At 38.9% G+C, this 26072-nt stretch overlaps 1 protein-coding gene across 3 annotated transcripts in view; it reads right to left on the bottom strand.

The window, feature by feature from the left end:
- Positions 1 to 26072, bottom strand: part of astn2 (astrotactin 2) — a 285748-nt gene that overhangs the window by 148569 nt on the left and 111107 nt on the right. For all 3 annotated transcript variants that reach the window (XM_086186408.1, XM_086186406.1, XM_086186407.1), the window contains exon 4: positions 18688 to 18840. In XM_086186408.1, coding sequence (XP_086042534.1) covers positions 18688 to 18840 — 153 coding nt within the window. The remainder of the gene's footprint in view (positions 1 to 18687; positions 18841 to 26072) is intronic.

Raw genomic sequence — 26072 nt, 5'->3', positions numbered from 1 at the left:
GTGGGAGGAAGCTGGAGTACCAGAGAGAACCCACACAGGAACAGGGAGAACATGCAGACTCCACACTGAAAGATCCGGTTCCCGGGCCAGGACTCAAACCTGGAACCTTCTTGCTTTGAGGCGACAGTGCTGACCACTGCACCACCGTGCCGCCTCTAAATGTAAATGTCTAAATAAATCTAAAAGTAAATGACAACTATTTAGTCGCATGTTTTGAAAATATTTGTCACCTCATTGACCAACAAGTAGCTGATGTTTTTACATACAATTCCAAGGTAGATCGAACGTGTCTGTCCAACATGTTTCCGTTCTGCATCTTCAAATGATGAGGTTCCACGCTGGTCAGACGCTGCTTTGCTCCTCATCTCTATAAACAATGTATCCTTTCACATGATGCAACAGAATTTCTACCAAATCCAATGTATACCCACCCGGATCAAAATGAGAGCAGCTTTCAAACAAACCCCAGATTCTGCAGTGGGAGACGGGAGTCACTGTATATTTCCAGTTGCAACAAATTGAGACCATAAATATTGACCGTGTACCATGTACAACACTTCCCGCTGCGATATGAGTCGTCATAATATATCATGCATTCGCGCTTTAAAGTCAAATTACTTTGAAGCGCAAAATTCCATGTACATCACGTGGTAGAAGGTGTTGTGGGTAATGTAGTTTGATATATTTGTATGATTTCATGAGCAAAAATACTTTATCGATCTCACAAAAACACGTATCCAGACATATACATGCAAACACAAGATATTTAATGTTGGGTGAAGGAAAAAGAAATAGAATAAACACTACTGGCACATTTAAGGTGAGATAGCTGGTGTGAATGTGGTCATAATGGGTCAAAAGTGGTTTTGTGGACTTATTATGTAGGTAGAACCACAACACCCAGTACACACAATAGGTCAAGTACAATACTATTACGCTCTTGATCAAGCTCACATGCTCGACAACACAGCATGAATGAGGCTTTGGTTAAGATTGCACTTGAGTCTGATTAGCATGTAATTTAAGCATGAGTAAATCACACTGGGACTTCTGCCCTCACACTGCTGTGCTGCTGATACAGAATGACTCATTAAAGACGTACATGCGACGTAAAGACAGCGACTGCACTGCCTACACTGATATTCAATACTCCAAATAATTTTAAATAAGAAACCTATTGCATTGCGGGCTGCATGAATTAACCTTGTAAGTAGGAATGAAAAAGCAACGTACAAAAACCCCTTATAAAGAGCAATATAAAGTAAGTAAATAAATAAAGAAAGAAAGAAATGAGCAAGGGGGATCGATTTCCACAGTGCATTAGTGGCTCAGTGAACATCAAAATCAGTTTTAGGCTTATTAACAACACAGTCACTACTCTCTGCACCATTTCTGTTTTATTATTAAAAAAAATGGCAGATATTGCTTTCTCTCTCTCCCTCTCTTTTTTTCGTGTCTGTAAGCTGTTGATCCTCCGCAATATTAGTCAACAGTTGCAGAAGATATCAGTCCAATAAATGGAAAAGTTTCCATTTCTTTTCACTGCTTCAGTCAAAAACCACCTACTAGACAGCCAGAAGATGAAGATTTATCATTATCATTGATGTACCGCCCTTTGTTTCCTGATTACTTGTGGAAGCATCAAAATAAAAGAACTATGTCCCGGGGGAAAAAAGATCAAAAATCAAAAATCTCCATACGTGTCAACAAAGTTATGGTTACATTAAAGCAAAAAAAAAATTCCCCACCAAACCTCAAATTGGAGATTTGGAATAATTACATAACGCAATCATGCTGTATTCTACTACTAGTACTAGTACTACCATTACTGCCGTTTTCCTTTAAAAAAACAAAAAACAAACACAAAACAAAGCAGATGAGACAAAAACTTTGGGCTCGTTTTTAAATTAAATGCAGCATTAAAGGATTGATTTTTCTAATTTCCTTTTAACAATGACGATATCTTTCACTTGATTCCGTTTGATCGCGTTATCCTCCCATCGTACGTTTTTGACATAAGTAATATCTTATGATCTCATAATCGTTTACCTTTTATATGATTTTGTCGCTGTTCTTCAGCTGGAACTCGTACATTAAGTGCTACATAAATTAACTTGACGTTACGGTTGGTTGCAAACGATGCGAGCTTGCGATCTCTCCGTGCAAAACCTGCCATTTCATTCACGTGCGTACCTCCTCGTTCCGTGGTCTGATTCGATCATCTGGAGGTCATCTGTCACTTGGCTCGAACGTTCGCTCTTGACTGCAACCGATACGGCCACTTAATGGCTTGATAATATCTGAATTTGCTTGTTTAGAGGTTTTATAGTCCATTCTTCATGTGGTCACCTTTTGCCTGCTGTCACTGCTAATTTACCTTTCCCTCACAGCCCCTGACAAAATACCTGAGAGGGTGTCACACGTTAATCTTTCCAAAGTCTTTTTTAAAGTTTTGTCAAAGTCAGAAACACCTTGAAAGTGTGTGAGCTTAGTAAAGTCAGAGAACTCGGTCGACACGTACTTTCTCATAAGCCTTCTGCCAAAAAACCCAAAACTAAACATTTTACTGATTACACAAAAGGTCATTTCTGCTTCTGAAAAGAAAGAAGTCATTTTAGAATCTGGTGAGTGTTTTCTATTTCACCACTTTTATGACTTTTCTTTGTCTTACAGTTCATTTTAGTCTTTCCCTTAACTCAGACAAAGTCTCATTAAAAAAAAACAACAACGAAAAACTAAATCTACTTCCAGAACCAAAGGCTGAAACTCAGCATGTCAGTGCTGCAAATTTAAATTAGTGAGCTATGCATGCCCGTCTCGAATTTGCAGTCATTTTCACAGTCCTGAAATCCATTAGATCATTTCAGACTCCTCTTTCACATCCTCATCTGTCCACCCCCCCCACATCAGACAGCATGCCATTGTGACAATAATTTCACCCTCAAAAGAACATCCCGGTGTCTGCTCTTGAATATGTGTCATAGATGTAGCTCAATTTCTGTAAAGCAACATATTTACTTGTTATGGACATTTGTAATATCAGTTTGTGTTGATTTAAAATGCAGAATTAAAGGATGCCGTCTCCTCGGTCCTTTGTTGTGAAGGAGGTGTGTGTGCCTGCTGTTAGCATCCTCCTCAAGGATGAGGGCACTCAGGGTTTCTGTGCAAAAATACAGCTACAGACCATAAAATTAAGCCTCAGCTCATAGTGTCAGGCAGGATGCAGATTAGAGACGCAGGAAAAAGGCATTATGTTGCTATAATCTCAATTCGTAAAGAAATCTGACAAAAAAAATATATGCATATATAATAATTTCCACCAAATGAGATACAAAATATTAGTCAGAATTATTGAAATTAATTATGAGGTATATGTATACGTTCCTTTTTAATTTTACCAAAGAATGTTGTGGATAGGAAATACTAGGATTGTGAGATACATGTAAATTCTGATTACCTGATCTCTTCTATCTGAACGTTTTAATTGATTTGCAGAGTCTTTTATTGATTTAGGAGTTTGTTGAAGACTGGGGCGCCATAATTAAAGAGGCCATGTGTGCGTTTGAGATTTTGTTGCTGAAGTTTTAAAAGAAATCTTGACTGGGTGAGAACGCGCACGTACACGAGGAGGAGGGAACAGAACCTCCGGAGAGGACGGTTCGCCAACATTCCCATAATAACTGTGATTAAGAGTTACTGGGAAAACAGAAGCAAAGAGGTGACAGCTGAGTTTAATCTGAATAGCAGAAGCTCAGCATCTTCCACACAGAACTCCCAGCTACCCACAATGGAACGCGGGTAGGGTTGGAATGTTGTTGTTGTTTTTTAAATCTTCTATATACTGTACTTTTGAATCCTTAAAACTCACACGTACCATAAAACTTCTTCCTACACTGACATGCTATGGTGTTAGAATTCGCTAAAATGACCTCGACGTCCACAAAAAAAAAAAAAAGCACCAAAAATACACTAACGGGTAGGTGAGTGTACTGGGACCAACAATTTAGCAGTATACTGTAAAAAGTTGGAAAACTTAGGAGGAATGAGAAGGGGATCTCACAAGCTCAAAAAAGAAAGCCATAATCTAAGGTGAAGTCAAATTTCCACATAATAGACTTTTTTTTTTTTGTCTTCCGTGATTGCATCAAATTGTACCTTTACAGTCGAGCTGAATCAATTGAGCGGATTAAGCGGTTCCATTCTCTCAGAAGTGTATAATTTGAGGTTTTCATCTAAATTAACTGAAAAATTAAAGAGCAGATGAAATGATGAAGAAAACAGTAGTTTCTCGCTGATTTTTTTTATGATACCGACGACGGAGATGTTTCTGTGCTTTATCACAGAATGTAATTTTCAAATGGTTGACTCCGGACTGTGGCTAATTCAAAAGTGACAAGGCTCCAATGCAAAAAAAAAAAAACTGTGAAAAAAAGAAATAAAGATTAAAAAAAAAGAAAGAAAATACAGTACATGCAAGAGATATACTGGATGTATATTTTAAGTATTCAAATCTGAATACTGGACCCAGGCCCTGAAATGAGGTATTAGGGTCTTATTTCTCTCCGGCCAGTTAGTGAATCTCAAGTGTGAAATAAACAAGTTCAATCACGTGCTGACATATTACAGGCATAATAAATCCAAGGGGATGTGGTCTGTTCAACTTCACATGCATAAAATTTAGCTGTAAGAGGCTACAGTTGTCAGCGCTAACCAATAGTAAAACTATTATTTTATTCAAATTCAACTGACATGCAGACAACCAAACAAACCATTTACATCTAAAATATACATGAGTGCCTGTCCGGCTGAAAATAGATGAAATATTGTGTATGTATGGTGTTTCTACACAGTCGGCTGAATACGCACCAACGCTGTCCTTATTACTCTGATCTAAACAAAGGTGTGAAACTTTAAAGTGGAGCTTTTCTAGAGTAACACCCATATAATTTTACAGACATGGATCGATAAAGGTGTTTGAATGAGTGGCAGTTGCTAGATGAAATAAATATAGCCTCATTTCCCGGATCACAAATCTGCCTCCGATGGCTTTACGGTCGGCTCGGCTAACATCATCTTCTATCCCGTCGTTCTGGTTGTATGTGTGGAAATAAAAAAAGGAAAGGAAAAAAAAAAATAATGCAGGTAAATCAGTTAGCAGACGCAACTGCTGGTATGCATGTTGACAGGTGGCTCGGATGCTCCCGTGTTCATAAATAGCGCATGTGCATGTGTCTGTTCTCTCATTTGCAGCGTTTAAACGCATGTGACAGCTCACACAACTTTAACTTGACCTCGGTGACTTGTGCGACTCTTTGAGGAAGGGGAATGTACTTAATTTATGACCGCTAGACTTACAGCTATGGGATGTCAGATTGCATGTGTTGGTAGTGTAGGGATGCTTCTGCATGCATATACTCATACTGAGTTTGCATGTCTGTGACAATGTGTTTGTGAGTAAATTAAGCTGACAGCAACACCAGTCCCCACATGGCTCAGCAACTGGTAATCACATTAAGGCACAGCTGCATTCAGCAGTCAGGCTTCCTGACACCGGCAAGCTAAATATTTCCAACTCAAACTCAATGCAAAGTGGCATCTACATTCATACAAAAGTGAGAGTATGCAAATGTGCCATTTATAATGCACAAGATGGCATCTGAAAGGCCGCAACAGCCCATTTGAAGTCATATTCATTGAGCTGGATTTGGGAAAAATATATTACAATTGTATGTGAGCCAGAATGAATGCAAGTTTACAACTTCATCCACTGATGCCGACCTAAAATTTGTATTGTGATTACTGCTGTTTAAATTCCTGCAGTGGAAGTCTGATGTTTGTCATGGTGGTACAGACGAGTTGATGTCACTGCTCTGCTAATGATGCTTTAAAGTGATACTTCAGAATTTTTTTCCCCCCACCTTTTAAGTTCTCACAAATACAAGTCTTGTACTCACAAAGATGCTTTTTCCCCTCCTGCACCAATTCTTTGGGATTCCCGTATGCAGAAAGTGCCAGTTATGTATATGGCAACTGAGGGCAAACAACAGTTCGTGCAACAAAACTGAATCAAAATTGTCCAAAAATGTCTGTTTGCAAACTGTCAGTGACTCAATGACTCCATATGGTATAATCTTTCTTCTTTATCCAGCCATGTGTTCAGTAACCAGGGTTGGATCTTGACGCTTGCGCAGACAACATGGCCGTTCTACAGTTCGTCCAAGTGCTGTCTCTTTTCCATAAAGATTCAGTGTCTACCTACATTTTCTGCAAACTGCACTTTCAGTCTACTTCCAAGAAATCGCACCAAATCTCATGTCCCCTTTTCAAACACGTGACTTAGCAAGATTTACATATCAGGTCACAGATTGTAGCAAATCCCAAGGAAAAATTTGTTAAAGGTGAGTCTCAGGAAACTATGGTTTGACAGTAGCGGGCTAGTGCAGTTTGCAATTCACGACTCCTGAAAGCTAGAGTAGAAAAAAAGTCAGATCTAACCCTGTTAAGCAACAATAACACTGATTTGAGCTAAAATACTCTCGGATTCACCATGTTTGCATCATCATGGACGTGTCGTACTTTTAGATTTAGCTCCAATTGAAGTTTAGTGGATTACTCAGCATACATCTACATAAAGAAGATTTAGATTGAGAGTTTAGAAACTTATCTTTTTGGATTTTTGCTGTTATTTTGTTTCTGTAGCTGTTATTAGCCATTAGTCACAACAAACTGAAGCTAAATGCACCTGGCTGGCTCTGTCTGCATTCGGGAGCCAAAAATAGCTGATGCAGGAGAGAGTTAAGGAAAACCTTTTGAGCTCCAGACACCGATCTGTGAGTACTCCAGAGGAAAAATATACATTCTGGCTGAGGTATCTTGACATGAGACTTGCTCACCAAGTCACTGCCACCACCAACATGACGCCTTCGTGAAGACAACATGAGGAGCCTTGTGGGTGATTGCAGTGTGTGTCAGGTTTGAGGATTTTTTTTTTTTTCCCTCTGGAATTGTACGCAAAGCATCCCCATTTTCTGTGGTTTTCGGTTAATGATGTCATCAGCCATTAGTCAAGGTCAACTCAACTTTCACATCAAAGTAGAGGAAAAAAAAAATCCTCTAATGTCATGCTACCAGGAATGTATGTTTGGATGATATTCTGGTGAAACTGAGATCAAGCCGAGGCTGGAGGGGGCAGGATCAGACAGAGAAGCCAACATGTGACTTACTCTCTGCTTTCTGCCTCTTCCCATCTTTTTTCTTTACATATTAGTAAATGATGCCCAAAGGAACGTAGTGCTCGTTGGCTCATTTCTTCCCCTTTCGTGCACCTATATTCCTCTACTCTCCTTGCTTATTCAAAATGATTCCAATCAATACTGGTTTACACTGCCGTCGGGCATTGGATTTTTAAAAGCTTTTCACACACACACACACACACACACACACACACACACACACACACACACACACACACACACACACACACACACACACACACACACACACACGTCTCCTGTCTTACATTACTCTACATTCTTTACCTTAAACATCCATTTAAAGTAATGGGGTCCAAAATTTTGGCCCCAAAAATCACATCAGACACCCCGAGTGCAGAAGGCTTAGGGTTTGTTGGACCTCAAAAATACAGTTAAACACAGTGTAACACACACACCCAGTCCCATTATACAATAACAAGCGTGGCATGCTGAAAAGTTATTACAGAGGGCATCACAGTATAAGCCCCGGCGACACATTTTACAACCCAGATTTATGAGTTGCTACCTGTAATATGGGAGAGAAAGTGCTTGAAGGGGTGGCAGGCTTAACAAGGCGCTACCTTCTTCTTGTATTCAAGTGTTTGTTCACTCATCTCTCTCTATTTTTTTTCTTTATGATATCTCTCCAGCACTGAAAGCATACCAGTCAATACGCCTGATAATAAGCCAAAAGTTAAGTGAAAGGAGACCACTCAGGGATTTTATGTATGTGATTACTGAAAAGGTCTGACAGGCTGTTAAAGGTTAATTTCAGATGTGCTGGCCCTTTGCATCCGGCTGTATGTTGTTTTCTCACATATTAACAACCAGTCTGTGCAGTGGTTATGCTACAGATGGCAGCTGTCAACCCCCCGAAGTATTGTCAACCACTATGGTGATATAAAATTTAAAAAAAAAAAAAAAAAATCAAGATGCCCTTGCCCTATTTTATTTTATTTTACAACTTGGTCATCATATTAAGTAGGCACTGAGAGGTTTAGTTGGTCTTGTGACTGCCTGGTGACAGACAGCTGTCTGGCGGTGGATGCCCTGTTATATAAGGAAAGGTCATCACAACAGCTTCCTGTCACGTTGGTGAGTTGTAAAAAGGGCTGCTGATCGCTGCCCTTCTGCTACTTATGCAGCAGCTCACAATCAGTTGTGTGATGAATACATTACACCCTGACGTCGTCCGTCTGAACGCACGTACACGCTCAAACTGCCAAGGGTGTACGGTATTTCTGGAACGACGCGCAGCATGACAGCAGCAGACGTCTCAACGAGTCCCGCGGATCAGTGAAAGGTCAGAGTGATATCGCACAAGTCATTTATAACTTATGCTGCTGCCTTAAGAAAAATAACATCTTAAAAAGCAATCCTTAAATGAACCATGGCAGGAAGGTTGCAATTAAGGTGGTACGGTCAATATTTCAGCTGGAAGATTCAATCATTTTGGAGATGACGCCTCTGAGTGATGATAAACAAACAAGCCAAACAAATGAGATGGAGAAAATATTGAAACACCATTTGTACCTGCTCAGGATGGGAAAAGTTGAAGTGGAATAAAAACTAGGTAATGTGGGCAAAAGCTAAATGCTCAACCAATAGGAGGAGCTACGAACGAACGAGCAGTTTTACTAAACAAAATCACCATCAGTGTATCTCAAATATCCCCATCCTGTTCTTGTGTCCTATCCATGTTTTTAAATGTCCATGACGTGTACTTTTGCTTGAAAGGTTTCATTCCTTCTGCTCCAGTTGAAAAAAACATACATAGTCTTTTGTGATCGAAGCCATATCAATTTACAATATGCAGATTGGGCAGGGAAGGAAGACAGAAGAAATGCACAGCATCCACTTGATTTTCAAAATAAAATACATGACTCATCGATGCAATCAGGCAAGAAGCCTGTGGGATTTCCCTTAATGATGACAAAATTCACAGTGTACTGGGTTAACCTTGAAAGTGAGTGCACCAAAAAAAAAAAGGATAAGTAGGTAAAGTGAAAATACAAAAAAAAAAAAAAAAAAACAGAAAAAAATGAAAAATGACCAAATCAGAAAGTCTGAGTAGATGGATGATCTGCTTCTGAAACACTCCTTGTGTGGTACAAAGCTGCGCTGAACATATTACAAACCCACATCACGGGTGGAATGGGTCGCCAGCAGTTCCAGAGGGATCCCCGCATAAGCCAACTTCATCGTCCTGACCTTTAAGCAACGAGAACCAATGGGAACAACTTCAACTGCTCCTGATCTTAGCCTGACAGGATGGCGTGACTGGCTCTGACAGCGCAACTGTTTGGTCTTCGCTGTTAACATCAACCGTGTTCAACCGCTGACATTTTATGTACTTCCCACTCGGCACTGCTCCTCCTCTTGTGTATGTAGCCACATATCAAAAGTGGTGAAAGACATGGGAGGGATTTTAATCTACAACTCCACAACATCAAGAGGAAGTGATGCAACGACTCATGTTTGTTGAGCAGAGGTGCAAAGACGGATCGCAATCTTAACAGCACTTATTTTAATTAGATTTGGGAATAATGTATAGAAAATACTTGTAATTATTAATCAGCATTGAAGCAATTTCTTTAAAAAAGAAATATTGTAACCTTTTCAGGATTGTGTGGTTGTTTATGCTTTCCTGTTTGTCACTGGCTGAGGGAATCATTGTACTGGACCTTAGCAACAGTTGACATCGGCAGAATTCTCGGCTGCAGCTGCTTCTGTTTGACTGTGTACATCCATGTCAAAGAGAAACTACCTCATTATGACCAGAACTCTCACAGTGCTGTACAGCCGGAGGCCCCACAGCCTACAGTCTCTTCAATGTGCTGCAAACAATGACCTTGAATTGGCTGAGCTGATTACTTTGGGGGAGTTTAAGTCAATCTTAAAAGGTCAGTTAATTAGTACTCTTAGTCAATGTAATTGCACATGAAATTGTCACTGAAATTGTTTAAGATACTGTAGTGGATTTTTTTTTTTCACTTTTTATCGTAAATGACCCAAATATGTTCACTCTTTACTGTGTGTTTTTCTTACGGCCGTATGTTTATGTGTGATAACCTGGTTTATGTGGCTCTCTTGGTGAGGTAGTTCCTCCAGCAGAGATTCTAATTTAAATGACCAGCGTGGCTAAATAAATATATGTGCTTTGGTCTCTCCAGGTAATTCTAACACAACATACACACACCAAGAGTGAGTGCTACCCCAGGCAGTAGATCAGCTATATGACCAGTTGCAGAGAAGCTCAGAGGCTGCAAACCCAATGGTGTAATCACCGTGTTTTGTCTGGACTGAAGATTGAGGACTGCTGAAAGTGAAGTTGAACACAGATGGAATTCAAGCACCACAGAGCATAAACACACACTCTCGCCCTCTAAAACACACACAAACACACACACACACACACACACACACACACACACACACACACACATACATACAGAGACACACAGAAAGGCTTCCATCAGTACAGAGGACATTCATTTATGGCAACTTGTCTGAACAATAAGCAATGGATGTGTGCTTGCACGCATGCATTGCTACTTTTACAACCAGGATGAATCCAAAGACTTTTTTGGGGGAAAAAAAGCGATGATATTTATCCATATTACGTGAAAGACGTGTTCCAGTAGTGTGTTCCAGTAGTGTGTGGGAAGTGCACGATACATGATGAAATATGAGGAATAAAAATATAAAACTAGAATGATTTATTGTAATGCATCTTCTGGAGTACTGGAAAACCCACCAAGCTGAGACTCATCAGTTTCATTCTTTTATTTCAATACTTCTTTTTTTACTACTGCAAAGAAAGTATTCATTTTCTTTAGGCAAGTGGTCCGTGGTGGCCTTTCGGAAGATATATGGGAACTTTCTCCCCCCGGTTCGAAACTCTGGGCTTAACATTGGCTTGACACAATGACACTAGGAAATGGCTTCCTAATACCCTGCAAGCTCTTTAATGTGTACATTAAGCTTCACTGAAGGAATAATTCTCCTCCCTGCGGACAGGAAATGACCATTGCTCTGCTCCCAGTACGAAAAGCACAATGTTGAGAAAACAGAAACAATCAAGTCCTTCTCATGCAGCTATTGGTTTAGTCCTGATTCTGACAGCTGACCTGGACACAGAGGAAAGTACATCGACAGACATTAGCCTCCATTACCAGCGCCTACGATGTCACATACAAGTCTGATCACGAGGCAGTGGTGGGAAACTTTTACAAAGCTGCATCCTGACTTTCACTAGATAAACAAAGCAAACAAACTGTCGTTTGACGGCAAGCAGTAAACTTCAGTTAGAAATTCTTTCCTGATTTGTAAAAATATTCTGCCTCGCAATTAAGCGATACTGAACACTGCTCCATTAAAAAGTAACACTTTGAACATTGCTTTGTTTTTCAAACAATAGTGCACAAATGTTTTTGTCTTTTTAATTTTATCTTGAAATTGCGAGTTGAAGTTTGAATGTTTAATTTGAGAAATACACATTTCTTTAAATTATCAGATTTTTCGCACATTTCATGCAAGTAGATTCACAGTATATCTGATCACATCCCAGTATTGGACACAACAATCGCAATGGGACTTTCTCTCTCCAAGTTTGTACACAATTAGCAAGAATCAACTTGAGGCTTTTAGTCCAGTCTGAATATCCCAGCAGCCTCTCAGTAAAGAGACTAATCCAAGTCATTCGCATAGAGATTCATTGCTTTCATTGATTCTCCCCCTATTTTGTTGTCCTTTGAGAACATTTGGCAGCCATATTGAGATGATCCATGTGTGGATGTTAGCAATAATAGTTAGAGGTCTTTCTCAAAGCACTCAACAAAGAGGTAGACAGATGCACATTAGCCTGATTAAAAGTCTGGTTAAAGTCCAGCTAGGTCATATTTAGTGGTGCAGGTAATGGTGTTAGCGGTGCTGCTAATGGTGTCCTCACAGCAAAGTACCTCAACAGTATAAAAGGGTAAAATCTTCATTCTCTTTTCAGTCGGATCAAACAACAAAACAGCACATCGGGGCCCACGTAGGAGGAAGCACAGACGGCCTGGCTGGGCAAAATCCCTAAATCACAGCCTCAGTGTCATCAGACAATATCAACAGACGCGCAGGTTAATGACAATGACTACGCTGTTAAATTAACTACACTGATATTTACTATGAGAGCTCAAGAGAGAAAGTTAGAGATGAAGGATAACTTGGTTGCTTTTCTGGACAGCCATATAACCAAGTGTGTTTTAATGCAGCTGAATTCATGATGTACTCTGTCGCCTTGACATATTTTTCTGTTTATGCTGTCAGACCACAAAGTGAAATAGTGTTTTTAATCTGGGCCCCATTAATGTTCACCAGCATGCATTCGGAGGCTGCTGCATGATAACATCATGACACATCTGCGTGGTGTGACATCATCTGACAAAAAAAACAAAAACTCAATGGTTCCAGGTTATGACGATTGCGCTGCTTCTACTGACATTTAAAAATGATCACGCTGACGCCCCCTTACACTGATCTGTGCACGAGTCGACAATCTCTGCAGGTGGAAGAAAGTGTTACAAGAAACTTGGGTGATACATGCTGACAGGGAAGTGCAGTGCGGTACGGGAATGTTAAATTTAAATATATGGGCTTGATGAAACAAGAAGAAGAAGAAGTAGATGAAGAGGAAGGACCAGATAACAGCTGCAGGCGATAGCTGAGCACACACAAGTGTTACTGTATTTTTTTCCAGCTGAGTGGACAGTCACACCTGCTTCTCTTTATATAAACGTGAATGAACTTGGCACTTTGATGAATAAACTATACACTTTCCTTCACAAATTTTAGTTTTTTGCTCTTCCCTAGCTTTGTCAAAGAATATCCTGTTATTCAGAAGGCCTTCAGGCTAACTAATGGGCCACACAGACATCTTTAGATATTCTATGTGTGCTGCTGGATATCGACACCTCCTGCGTGTCACGTCCTTATAGTACCTTCTGTTCCTCCTCCCACACTGCCGGGGACAATAGTTATTCTCTTGTGCATAATTTTCCCCGTGGTTACTTTACCATCGCCCTTGTTCCTTGCACCATATAAATAGGAAACACATAAACACAGTCATACACACACACACATATACATTATATATATATATATATATATATATATATATATATATATATATATATATATATATATATATATATACACACAATATATATATATACAATATATATATACACTATATATATACACAATATATATACATATATATACATATATATACATACACATATATGTACATACATACATACATACACATATATGTACATACATATATACACATATATGTACATACATATATACACACATATACATACATATATACACACATATATACATACATATATACACACATATATATACATACATATATACACACATATATATATACATACATATATACACACATATATATATACATACATATATACACACATATATATATATACATACATATATACACATATATATATACATACATATATACACATATATATATACATACATATATACACATATATATACATACATATATACACATATATATACATACATATATACACATATATATACATACATATATACACATATATATACATACATATATACACACATATATATACATACATATATACATATATATACATACATATATACATATATATACATACATATATACACATATATATACATACATATATACACATATATATATACATACATATATACACATATATATACATACATATATACACATATATATACATACATATATACACACATATATACATACATATATACACACATATATATACATACATATATACATATATATACATACATATATACACATATACACACATATATACACACATATATACATACATATACAAACATACACACACCTATATATACATATGTTGTGAAATAACACACCTTCATCTTGCCAAATAGTGACCCTGCAGTGATTTGGGGGATATTAGGTTATAATACGACTAATTAATAGGCTATGAAGTGTTTACAATGCAAGTGATAATGCACTTACAACCATTTATTAATCCTTCATCAGGGGAGACATACTGTAAAGTGGTACTGCAATTTTAGATGAATTATTGAGATTGTTGTTGTCACGCTTACATCATAATCATATCATGATCGTTATTGTTCAGTCAGTGTTTTATCCATCTGTCGAGGTTGACAAGTGCCATACTTTCCTTTTACGGTAACAAAGGATGTTTGGAAAATATTTGGTGAAATTCAAATTCATCTTAGTCTTTATGAGCATTTTCTGCTTTAATTGAACACGGGCCATTTCCAGTTGGTCAAGAGTATATGTTTTTGAAACACATTTAAAAAAAATGAATTTGGGAGTAGCTGTTGCCATGGAAATAACCGATTTGACCTCCACATTGACCGCACCAGTATTTCATGTTAAACTCCAGCATCTCAGCCAAAACTTACTTTATATTTTATGATGTCATTTGCTTCAAGTCTAAGACGTACCTGTCATCCCAGTAGAATAACAAGAAAGAAAAAAAAAAACACTTTTGATTTAGTTAAATGGAAAAGAGAAGAGAAATGTTTAACAAGGTCTATCTAATTGAGCAGTATGGAAAAGAAAGCATCTATTGGACCACAAATCACTTTCATTTTGATCTCAGCTTGGTGGGTTTCCCAGGGAACTTGGCAATTCATTCATTTAATTTACGAGGCACTAACCTTCTGGGTTTGAGCAATTAACTTGAGCCTTTGACATTCCTCCGTTTACTAGGGACTCCTGAAGTGTTTGTCCTTTCATGTTTGTACTGTTGACCAACACTTTTGAACTGAAGACATATTTATACCCCTAATTATAGACTGTATAAAAGAAAAGAAAAAAAACAAAACTCCTCCTTACTCTTGACATCAGAGAAGACATCACTCACAAGTGTCCTTTACTGAGATTGGAGGAACATTTATTGAGGGTTGACATATGGCGCCTTATCTTGAAGAGGTAATTCACCAACGACAAAAATAGTATTTAAAAAAAAAAATAAAAAAGCAAGAGAACTCCAGCTTGCAGAGGAGAACTCTCTAATCTGCCGGCGATGTGAATGGAAAGAATTAGAATCGCACAAGTAACCATAGCGCGCGTTATTACTCTTTGTTTTATGTCGCTGATGAGTAGAGTATGCTACTCTGTCAAGGGTAGGTGAACCCGTCATGAATAATGCCTCATTTTCAATGTTAAGGTCTCACTGATCATAAAGACATGGTCATGTTTTATTTTTATTTTTTACAGCGTGTCTGCTCAGAACGATTGTTTATGACCTCCTCTGTGGCCGAGGCCGCTTCCAACTTGCACAGTTGGATGCAAGTGAGAACGACTCAAGTCGAAGCGAATTTATGTAGAGTAGCGCTGATAAAGAGAGAAAACAACATAGTTGAAGTGTTTTACAGACAGATTCAATCGTGGCGTTATTGAATTGATGATTCGAATCAATTAATTATTAAAAAAAAATGCAGGAATTATTCAATTAGAAACAGACCTAATGAAAAAGATAAAAGTAAATTAAAAACTCAACCTTTTGACAAAATTCATTCTCAAACAGCATTATAATGGGAATGAATGGTCTGCATAATGTCATGCATTTAACACACAAATGCATCCTGGTCGTACGGGCGGTTGTTGTACCAAATTTAGATTTTTAGACATGAACGTGTCGGACAGAAAATATTGACCTTTTTTCTTCAGGTTTTTTTTTTTTTTTGCCTTTAACACCTTATTGTCACCCCAGTTGGACATTGCGCTGGTTGTTGTCATTGCTCCAGCCCGTCTGCTGGTCGGGGGACCACTGTAGGCAGACTCACACCTTCCTGCATCACATGTTGAGTGGTCAGCCGCATCTTTTTTAACCTGACGGTGAGGAGTTGCACCATGAGAACATACAGGGTAGGGTGTGGGAGGACTGTGTTAACACCCCCCAGCTGCTCTTGTGAGCATGATCCTCGGATTGGGAAGCAGTGGTTGTGCATAGTGGAACGTATGGCAGTCCTGGATTTTAAGCCAATGATGTACTGCAAAGTTAAAGTACATGTTCTGTGATTTTACCTCAAAAAGAAGCAAAAATGGTTCAAGTTACATCTGATATCATTTTGCATTTACAGAAGCATTAAGGAAAGGTTTGGTGGGAGTTCACAGAATTACAATTTAGCTGGCAAATCTCCTCAGTACTATAACAACTCATGCTGCCTTAACTGCATTACAACTCTAAAGTGAATTCTGGCCCGACAGAGGAACATTTACTCAAATTATATTAGATTTATTTAGGAAAAAGCAGAGTACAATAAACAGTAAGGACCTATATTTTCATCCTACAACATGTCCCATGCCTTCCTCTTCCCTTCTCTCTCATCTCTGCCTGGAATCGTGCTCTACCATGAAGGAATAAAATGTAAAATGAAATACAGTATTAAGATTTCATCCATCCGCATCTCTGCTCTCCTTTACTCTGCTGTTCCCCATTTTCTTCTCAGCACATGTTCACTTCCCCTTCACTTGCTTTCTTCACACCTCGCTCTTCACAGCTCCTTCATTCCTTCCTCCTTTCCCTCACTTTCTCTTTCTTTTCTCTCTGTCAGACGTAAAATTACAGCTGCAGATTCACAGACCTGAAACATCTGTTCACGGCGGGACACTGGCTGCTGCTACAGCTCAGCCAACCTCCCTCTCTCAATGTGGGAGGCTGACTGCTTTTCAGTGAAACCTTCCGTATGTCCATGCTGATGCTTTGCCTCAGGTATACCCTCAGCTATTGTGAGCCGAGCTGCAGCTTGTTAGTCTTCTCCCCGCTCGCTCTGATGTAATCATCTGTTTCCCTGTCAATCCGGCTGCTCTTTACAGAATCAGAACCTAGGACACCACAATTTAGAGTGCCCAGATTAAACCTTTTGAGGTTTTTTTCCTTTTGTTTTGTGGGAGTTCTCCATGCCACTTTCTTTTCTGTTCAAAAATAAATCAATAGATATTTATCTTTAGAGAGGCAGCATGGTGGTGCAGTGGTTAGCACTGTTGCCTCACAGCAACAAGGTTCCGGGTTCCAGTCCTGGCTCCATCACAGGATCTTTCTGTGTGGAGTCTCCATGTTCTCCCTGTGTCTGTGCGGGTTCTCTCTGGTACTCCAGCTTCCTCCCACAGTCCAAAGACATCAAGAGGGGACGAGGCTGATTGATACTCTAAATTGACCGTAGGTGTGACTGTGAGTGTGAATGGTTGTCTGTCTCTTTGTTTTGGCCCTGTGATGGTCTGGTGACCTGTCCAGGGTGAACCCTGCCTCTCGCCCGAAGGCTGCTGGGATAGGCTCCAGCCACCCCACAACCCATATAAATATATACATATATATGTGTGTGTGTGTGTGTTTGTGTATATAGCTATCTATAAATCTATATTATATTTAATCTATATATTATAGATATAGATACATATATGTACACACATGTGTAGACAAAACTTAAGTAAAATTAAGAGATGTTTCCTTGTCTTCTGAGCCCACTTTTTTAAGCCATTATTGTTAGCCATTATCTGAAGATTTTCCTACAAGTGTTTTGTTTTTTTTTAATATATAATTCATCGCCAGATTTATCTAAAATGCATTTTGGAAAGCGAGGTAACATTGTTCTAGTTTAAAATTGTACCTTTCTCAGCTTCCATGAGAACTGTATAAAGAGGTTCGTTATTAAATGTGAACAGCTTTGCCGTATTAATTAGATCACACATCTGTCAAACGGTAAAGAAGATATTCAATCACTAATGTGTAGATGAAACTAACTGTGAACTGCACAATGAAACAATTCTTCTAAGCAATTTGGCAATAATCTGGGTGACACAGTGGTTCACTGGTTAACACGCCCAGCTAAAGGTCAGAGCTATTAATCGTTGTGTAGCTGTTCCTGCATGTGTTTCCTCCCTGGCAAAAAAACTATGCTGGTCAAGTCAGCTGAAACTCACTGCAGTCTGTTGTCACACTGAAATGAATTAAAAGCATCAATGATTTAAAGCCCTACTGTTTTGATGATATTCAGTAGAGATGTAAAGAAGTGAAACTTTGTTGTGACACGTCTAAATGCAGCACATGTCTATGTCTGCAGGGGGTGTTAGTGGATGGAAAGGCAATCAAAACAGGCATGTTTTGACATTCGGGTAGTAGAGATTGCTGAACTTATCGACCTCATTTCACATTTAGCTCTTACCTATAAATGTATGCCTAAAAAAAAGGAAACATATTTACCCAAAACTATAACATCCATCTCTTTAATGTATCAAAAATGTTAAGCATAAATAAAACAATGGGGAACAGGATGGTTTTTGCACGATATTTGACCCAAAAACTTGTTGTCCTACCTCTGGTGTGGCTGGGGGCCCTACGGCGTCCCGTAGATGAGCTGTGGATGACGTGCCGATAGTGACACATGTCCGTCGGTGTGTTGGGAACACGGAAACTATCCTGGAACCTCTGCATCAAATCCTCAACTGACTCCTTGTTCGGGTCAATGGCTGGAGACAGAGATGTGAAAATACCACCAATAAGTCCTTGAAGTATATAAAAAAAAAACACTTTTCAAGAAAATACACGCAAAGCTATGACCAAAATAGCTTTTCTGCATTTTATTTTATTTTTTAGGACATGTTAGAGATGAGAGTATGATATGCATCACGAGCCACAAGACTGTCCCATTTAGACACTCTAAAAAAGAAGCGCTGTGTTATTTCTTCTTCCCTTTTTTTTGTGCAGGGCCTTCAAAGGATTCCATCAGTTCAATATTGCCTCATCTCTACAGGGATCCTGCCAACGCTTCCCCTGATGGCTCAGTCTCACTCTTCCTGATGAATGACTCCAAAACAACCGGCTGAGGGGAAAGAGTGTAGTAGAGGAAAAGCAGTTTCCCCCCTTCCCTCACTGCATACCGGCGAGAGAGATTACAAAAAGAAACACACGACTCTGGATGGATGTGTTCTGAATCACGTGTGTTACTCGAAAGACTAATTAGAATGAGAGTATTGTTCTCTCACACACCCACAAAAGGTAAAAGCAGTGGAATATTTAAAGGCAATACACATATCTAGCGTTTGTATGTACTCATTTGTCTATGGTATTTTTGGGCAACTGTGGCCAAAAATAAATAAATAAAAACAACCCCCCCAAAAAACACAACAAATAACAATAAACAACTACAAGCTTAACATGGTAAACATCCCTCCTGCCAAACTTAACAAGATTAGAACCATCTCCTACAAATAAAATAAAAAAGGGCCATTCATCACAACTAGCCCCACTTATTATCACCATCTTTTGATCTGTCAGCCTGGCTCTGAGGTGTAGTCTTTCCATGAATAATGGTGATGTGTTGCTCCCAGAGGGTTCTCATCACGCATCCAAATGAGTATGCAAAAGCAGAAGAAGAAGGAGGAGGATGATAAAGAGGACAAGGGTGAAAGTGGAGAGGCAAACATACTCACATTGTATTTGATATTATAAACAGAAAGAACACTAAAAATAACGGGTGAACTGCGATTCGCTTCGAAACGTCCTTGAAACGATGCGTGTTTGTTAGGGTTCATTTGTAGGTGAAGTCAGCACGAGATGAACCGCAGTTATGGTGTTGTCAGCGAGGGAGTTGCTGCCAGTCTCTACAGTAACAGGTCTTTGGAACCAGATGCCACGGATGATGTGAATTTGCATGACCTCATCAGGGAGGGAGGGAGAGAGAGAGAGAGAGAGAGAGAGAGAGAGAGAGAGAAAACAGCTTTTGCCCTCCAGTCAACAGATATCTCAGTTTTTCAAACTTTTTTTTTATAATCCTTCTCTAAAATATATCTTCAAGGTTGTCTTTAAATATACCTGCAAAAACAAAAAGGAAAACCATCAAAACTGCAAAAGGAATTAAAAATTTGACTAATTAGTTTTGTTTTTGTGTCTGAAAATAAAACTGACTTTTCATCTTGTGCTGTTGTGACAGTCCCTTGATCATTCCACTAAAACTTCAGTGTCACTGTAAGGAAATCTGTGAAATAGCTACAAATTGAACAATAATGACAAACCTGCTACTGTGGAATACATATATTATATATACATACACACACACACACACACATATATATATATAATATACACTAACCATTGTTTTTCCTTTTATACTGCGAGTTTATCTATTTATTGCTGTGTATTTACTGATGTTTCTACCTATACGATCTACTTGCTGCTGTAACGCTGTAAATTCCAGCCATGTGACTAGTAAGCGAACATCTCATCTCATCAGATCCTACTTTATCTTAACTTCCCTCATTTCATCTTAGTTCTAACCAAACGGACCCAACTACCCTCCAATGTTAGGAGAATGACTGCACACCACCAGCATACCTGCTAATCCTTTTTCATTTACAGTGAACCGAACAGCGTGGACACCAGATTCAGTTTTTTAGGTCATCACGATGACACTCGCTGCGGTATTCTGCTTCTCTTGCTCACGACTCTCTCACAGACACAAAAACACTCTCGCGCGTGTCGTATCTCCTTTCTGCATGACGTTATTCTAATAGAAATCGCTAGATAATATACGATAACAGTTCGAACATTTTTTTTGTTGTCACTTTTCTTTCGGTCTTGTCTTTCGTCTGTCATGTACTTGTTGGCGGTCAGCTGAGTTTAGGGGGTGCTAACGACGGAGTGTCATGTCTACCGATACCTGATTCTTTCCTGCGTATTCAATGTATCCTGTTTCCTTTCCACAGTTTCTAACATTGATGGAATCACCTTTTCTGACCACAACAGCAGCTGTTCTCAGATGCATTTGAATCAACTTTATGCTGAGGGATGGAGGCACATTGCAAGTTTGCATCTTGATTTATTTTTGAGCACAAGGTTGGCGAGCAGTTGAGGTTATGCTTTCATCTTAAAGGCCAGTTGAGTCATGGACTCAAACAGCGAATGACTGCATATATTAACCAGAGTTGGGTAACATGAGCTAAATTCATCGAGCGTTGCTACTCTCAAGCTCTTTGAAATGATTTGTTTCATCACTTGGCACAAAAAACAAAGAATATTTATAATCATCAGTTCCTCCGGAATCTATTTAATTAACAATTAGTCATCAAATCTTCATATTTCAAAGAAAAGTGCTGTACATGCGGTGCTATTATAACAAAGAGTCAGTCCATGTAAAACATTTTTGTTTTTGTTTCATTGAGTTATAAATGGAATTTTACAACAATTTCAGGATGCATTTCGGCTTTTTAAATTCAGTGAGCGATGTGGATTCGAATCTTCACCTTCGCCCAGAAACATCACATGCTATCTAATAAAAATAAATCTTTTTTTTTCGGAGGGGGGGGGGGGTAATATGTGGCAATCAGTTACAAATGTGTATCGTCTTCCTTTTCCTCTTTCTTCACCATTTTTTTGTGAAGAATTGTGAAATAAATCTTACGTACATTTCAGTCTTGGTGACAACCAGTTGCTTCTTCTGCAGCCACTACAAGGTGCTTTGCCTCAATCACCTTGCACCTCTGTATCAGACACCCAGGGCTGTGACAAGCAGCTGCACTCACTAGCCTTCAGCCTTTAACAGCAAGCTGGGAAAAAAAACAACTCATTTTTCAATTATTTCAAGCCAACTCATGAATTACAGCTGGAGCATAAACATATAGTTTATTCCTCGACTACGTCGTCTTCCGTACAGATAGTGCCGAACTGTTCATTCTGTTCCCCTGTGGGGAGATAGGTTTTTGCCCTGCCTAATGGGAGAGCATAAAAGGACAGTGAAAATGTTTCAGACTGACATAACATTTTTTTTTTTTTTTTTAAAGGTAGCACACTGGCTTTGATGCTGTGAAAGCTAGTGTAGCTGTTGCTTCTGGCAATGTTGTTGTAAACTGAAGTGTACTTGCACTAACTCTGGGCTGTGAGCAGGATCTGCCATGTGCTGCTTTCTTCCTGCTGTTGCCATACAGGAACTCTTTTGAACACATGACACTGAAAATAAAACTGAGTTCTCTGCATTCTCTGGCACAAAGATGCAATAGATTTCCCAACCTTACACTTCAAACCAACCAAACCCACCTCTGTATTTTCTTACCAATGCCAAAGTCCCACTTGATGGGACAAATGATGCAGAAAAAGGGTTGTTCGCCTCTCATTGCATAATACCTTTTACACATAGGCAGTGCAGTGGTCGTGACTCGGTTGTTTTCTCAAGTACAAGTTTTGCTGTAGTTCAATTTGACTGTGTTGCTGTGACAACGGGGGGGGGGGAAAAGCATCCATCAGACGCTCAAATTCAGCCTTAGCGGAATGCGATAACTCTCATATTGAATGTCTTGCAATACAAAAGGGGCTTGTTTTTCTTTCTCCTCTATGTGATGTGAATGTCCTTGAAAGAAGAAAATATGTTGAGAGGCTATATTGTGGAGTAGTTTTATATTTGATGTATATTTTACATACACAGTATATTTCAAACGTGATCACCACCACATTTGGTTTTCCTTTTTCCGTTGGGACCTTTTTTTTTTTTTTAAACCCCCAGATTAAACTACAATTTCAACACACCGGTAGCGCCACATTGTAACAATGAAATTACAGATAGATGAGACAAATTAAAAAAAAAAAAAAAAAAAAAAAAAAAAGATCAGTTGGGTTTCTTCACCTGTGGACAGTGATGGAGGAGCTAGCTCACATTTTGGTTTTTTTGGGTGAGCAAACAAACAAGACAGGCCGAGCTGTCAGCACTTAAGCTTTGACCTGCTGTGATTGAGAGGAGTGTGTGACAGCATGTTTGAGGTTAACTGCTTGCATACATATTTCATGGCCTCCCGGCGCTCTCTTTATCTCTTTGTTTGTTCTATTTTGAGAAAAGAAGAGATGCCAGGTCAGGTAAAAAAAAAAAAAAAAGATAAAAGACACAGTTACCTTCAAACAAATTTAACGCATCTTGATTTATGTCTGTTTCCATCTTTTTATTCTTAGCCACGTAAAAATATGAGATTAAAAAAAACACAAAAAAATGATGTTTGCGCCATCAATTTCATCCTCAGAAAAAAAAACCCATTCAAATAAGAATCATTTGACTTGACTGTCAAACACAGTTGAATAGAAGACGCTAATATACCTACATAGGTTTTTATTTGTTTTTTCTCAACACCGTCACGAGCAGCTACCGAGACATTTCGTCCAGAATTTTATTTTTTCCTTTGACGCCAAGCCCACATCGGCTTCTCTCTCTCCGAGCTCAATGTCAGCTAAAGCTCTAGTGCCTTTATTTCCCCTTTTCATCTCCCTTATCTGCCGTTACTCTCTTATCAGTGCTGAATGTGTTCATAGTGTCTCATAAGCAGTAGATGTCAACAGTATTCTTCCTCAGTCTGTGTGTATTCCCGCTGGAATCACATTGCCCAGTATGAGAAGATAACCCTCAAAGCTCAGTCTTCTCTATTAGTATGGCTGCAACATTGTGATTGGTTATGTAATTATGCCAGCAATGCGCATGAGTTTATTTTTGTGTATGTAAATGTTTACATATTTCTAAACTTCCAATTACATTTCTTGAACCCTGTTGGCTTAGAATTATGACGTGTCAATATTGTTCCTGATGTGTAGCGATCACCAAGATAAGATTGCTCGTCATGCCCCGCCACGGTTCTTATTAAACTTTTTCAACAATTTTGCACATTTCTATGATTTTATAGGTTGAGATTTTACATTTGCATTTTACTTTGTGAATCAAATTCTTATCAGTGTAATAGGTTAGTCAAGTGCTACTTGTGTGGCTCAATGCTCGTGTATGAACAGCTCACACTCTATGCTGATGATAGTATGTTATGTTCAAATTGCCCTTATTGTATATCCATCCATTTTCTTCCGCATATTCCTATACCCCCCCCCCAGCGGCTACGGGCGAGGGGCATGGTTCACCCTGGACAGGTGGTCTACAGTCGTCCCCTCTTGATGTCTTTGGACTGTGGGAGGAAGCTGGAGTACCAGAGAGAACCCACACAGGAACAGGGAGAACATGGAGACTCCACACAGAAAGATCCCGTGCTCCAGCCGGGACTCGAACCTGGAACCTGCTGTGAGGTGACAGTGCTAACAACTGCACCACCGGGCAGCCCAAATTACATATGCTTATTGATAATATGATATGCATTTCATTAAAGAGTCTATGTTGTAATGTGCCACAGGATTACTACATAAGTGTATGAAAATAATTTCAATATTGGTTAAAGAACAAGACTATTAGTGTATAGCCACAAGAGCAGGTCCTAACATGCTAGCATGCTAACTTGCAGCGAGTATAGGAAGATTGTAATTTTTCTTTAGCATGTTAGAATGCTAAATTCTTCTAATTATCAATACACATCATGTCAACACATCAATGCTATGTATCTAATTGTATTGTAAGTGATACAATTTTGACGTGGTCGCCTACAGTCTTTGATAATCCATGCAGTGGTTGAGGAGAATTTGAATAAATGTCAACTTCATTATGACCTATGAAGCCATTAAGATTCATTATTTGGAAACAAAAAAAAAATACAAAGAAGTTTGTGCCAATCTATTCTGTGTAGTTTGAGAATTTTAGTTGCTTAAGTGATCTGAAGTAGGAACTCTGATCAGTAGATCATCAAAATGAAAAGTGTTTGTATCGAATATGATTATAATACATGCAATAGTAGTTGAACTATTTGTCTGGACCAAAGCAAGTGTCAGTAGAGTGAGTAGCTCAGTCTTAAATCATAGGATACCCAACACGCTCAGTGACTGCAGTACCAAAGAGCCGGGTATGGCAGACAAAGTGAACATGCAACTATATAAAAGGCACTCCATCACAAAAATCAAATCCTTTAGTGGCAAGACACGATTCTCATTTGTCACCTGCATTCTGGTTGGAAGTATCTCCTGGGCTAATGCTAATATGGCTAATAAAAACAATGCCAAAGGCTACAATTACCCAACTTTGGTCCATCTTGAAAAAGAAAACAAAACCAATTAAAAACATAGCTGTTTCTTGATGCAGTGTGATGTCATCAGATGAGGTACAGCATTGGCCAATCAAACTTAAGTGTAAAATCTAGAACATCAAAGCTGGATTGCTGCTGTTTTACATCGAGAGAGTCAACACAAACTCCAGAAAAGTTTCCACCTTGATAACTTTCCTGTGACTCTTATGGAGCACTGTGTGACTTTTTTGTCTGAGATGAATTTTTCACTTCAACTGGACTTCCTCACTCCCACAGTTGTATTTTGTGGACTCCCCCCATACTTAAACCGGTGCACCCCCACCAGCAGAGCCTCCCATGCTGATGAAACTCATGGCTGAGTCCAGTCTGAATCCCTTTATGCTTTCAAAATATCTTTTCCTCGATTCCAGAGGCACACTGAACTAGTCAAACTGTCGGGAGCAATAACAATGAACAATTCGTCAACAATATTCCCCCTGTGTACGTAGTATACTACTGTTTGCTCTGCATAATGAGGTGTCAACATTATTAAGTGCTTTGAGTACCATTACTGAGTATATTTTCAATTAAAAGAAGGAATTTAATGATAGTCAAAGTTTCTGTAGCACTGGAAAACCAGTGATTAACAAAATAACATCAAAATCTGATACAAAGATGCCCGCACCTTTACAGAAAATGATACCAGGACTCAGGAAGGGCAACAGTTGTAATGTCAGCAAAAAAATACAGTGAAGGACTTGCTATTCCAAAAAAGCACAATGAACAAGACTCAGCCT

Source organism: Aulostomus chinensis, chromosome 19 (assembly GCF_037954235.1).
Source record: "Aulostomus chinensis isolate RoL2024-O1b breed Wild chromosome 19, RoL_Achi_v1.0, whole genome shotgun sequence".
Taxonomy (NCBI): domain Eukaryota; kingdom Metazoa; phylum Chordata; class Actinopteri; order Syngnathiformes; family Aulostomidae; genus Aulostomus; species Aulostomus chinensis.
Note: the sequence above shows the minus strand (reverse complement) of the source record. Positions and strands in the feature narration are given on the sequence as shown.